This window comes from Anneissia japonica, unplaced genomic scaffold, assembly GCF_011630105.1.
Source record: "Anneissia japonica isolate Jap-2015-1 unplaced genomic scaffold, ASM1163010v1 scaffold79958_len11451_cov205, whole genome shotgun sequence".
Classification (NCBI taxonomy): domain Eukaryota; kingdom Metazoa; phylum Echinodermata; class Crinoidea; order Comatulida; family Comatulidae; genus Anneissia; species Anneissia japonica.
In genome coordinates this window covers 7,106-8,781 of record NW_022739267.1, presented here as the reverse complement: position 1 = coordinate 8,781, position 1,676 = coordinate 7,106, and the positions used below count along the sequence as shown (strand labels likewise).

General features: G+C 34.4%; 1 protein-coding gene across 1 annotated transcript in view; it reads right to left on the bottom strand.

The window, feature by feature from the left end:
- LOC117117873 (hyalin-like) overlaps positions 1–1,676 on the bottom strand; it is a gene marked incomplete at its 3' end in the record, with an annotated part of 10,014 nt that overhangs the window by 2,204 nt on the left and 6,134 nt on the right. The window contains 3 exon segments of the mRNA XM_033262343.1: positions 59–301; positions 841–1,080; positions 1,361–1,603. Of these exon segments, the coding sequence (XP_033118234.1) occupies positions 59–301; positions 841–1,080; positions 1,361–1,603 (726 nt within the window).

The following is a 1,676-nucleotide window of genomic DNA, read 5'->3' as shown; positions in this document are numbered from 1 at the left end:
GTTTCTAAGTGGTATAACTGAATAATTCTAAACAAACACAAACAAATATTGTCATTACCAATCACCACTATAGTAAAATTGCATAATGCTGAGTTGTCACTACAGTCAGTTGCTATGTATGTTACTACATTTTCACCAATTTCAAATTCATCTTCTGATGTGTAATCTGACGTTATGTTTACATTGTCACAACAGTTGTCAGTTGCGTTGATTGGTTCCCAAGTGACAGATGCTGCCATAGAACCAGTTTCAGCACAAACTTCTATGTCAGCTGGGCAATTTATGACTGGATCTTCATCATCTGGTTAAATTAAAAATTATGATTTGATTGAAATAGAGTATACTATTATTTTTATAATATATACTTAGAATTTCTAATATTAACATATTTGTACCTAAATAAATGTATACATTGCATTGTTATAATACTTTGAATATCTTTCATCTTGGTATTATAAAATTAATACCCTACAATTTCTCTGGTGCAAATGCAGGGGGTGGTGTGTAGACGGTGCAATTGCACCCCCACCCCTAAATTGTGATAATAAAAATAATTGTTGTACTGTATTGTGATATCAATTACCAGTAAGCTTTTAAAGGAATGAGAGTGCAATTTTCAGGTCCATATTCTCAAAATGTTCATACCTCAGTCCCAACCATGGTGGGGCTGATACGCACCCCCTACCAGCAAATCCAACCATGGTGGGGCAGATACGTACCCCCTACCAGCCAATCCTGTGTCCGCCTCAGTTTCTATTACTAATAATACTATTCATAAACTTTTCTCAATGCATTACATTTTGTTAATAATAATTATAAGACAATGAAAATATGACTTGCCATAAATAGAAATGGTAAATGTACAATTGCCAGTGTTATCATAATTGTCAGTGGCATTACATGTAACAACAGTGCTGACATCAACAAATGTGCTTCCACTTATATAATCACATACTGGTGTGAAAGATTCTCTGGAGTTATCTGTAACATTGGGTGCTGTCCAGGTGACATTTGCCAAGCAGTTCTCGTCGCCTGTTACATTTTGGTTCGGTGGACATTCAAGATCCGGAGGCTCACAATCTAATTATAATCCATAAAATTCTGTTACTGCCACATTATTCAATTAATTTGCAGAATTAAATCGCTTAACATTGAAATATGCCTTTTTTTTAAATATTTCGAATATGCACCTGTGAGCAATAGAGATTAATCTTAACTACTGATAAGTACTTTTAATGATGTTATTTATTCTAATTTGTCTCTCGTACCTTCAATGATTATAGCAGTGTGCAATCAAACATTGTATGTTGATATGATTACCTTTAATGTTACAGTAGTATATTTAAATTGTTAATAGTACCTTTAACTTCAACAGTAAATTGACAATAACCAACATTCCCATTACAATCTGTTGCTGTATATCCTACAGTGTATACACCAAGGCTCAGAGGGTCTCCACTGGTGTAGTTAGCAGTTATGTTGACCTCACTACAGCAGTTGTCAGTTGCATTGGCTGGTTCCCAGGTGGCATTCACTAAATCTGTTCCTATGTCAGTGCAGACCTCAAGGTCAACTGGGCAAGTCACATCAGGGACTGTCTCATCTGTGCAATAAAATATAAATCATAAAGGTATTCCAAATGATAAAAATATTAATATATATTATATGTATGTATG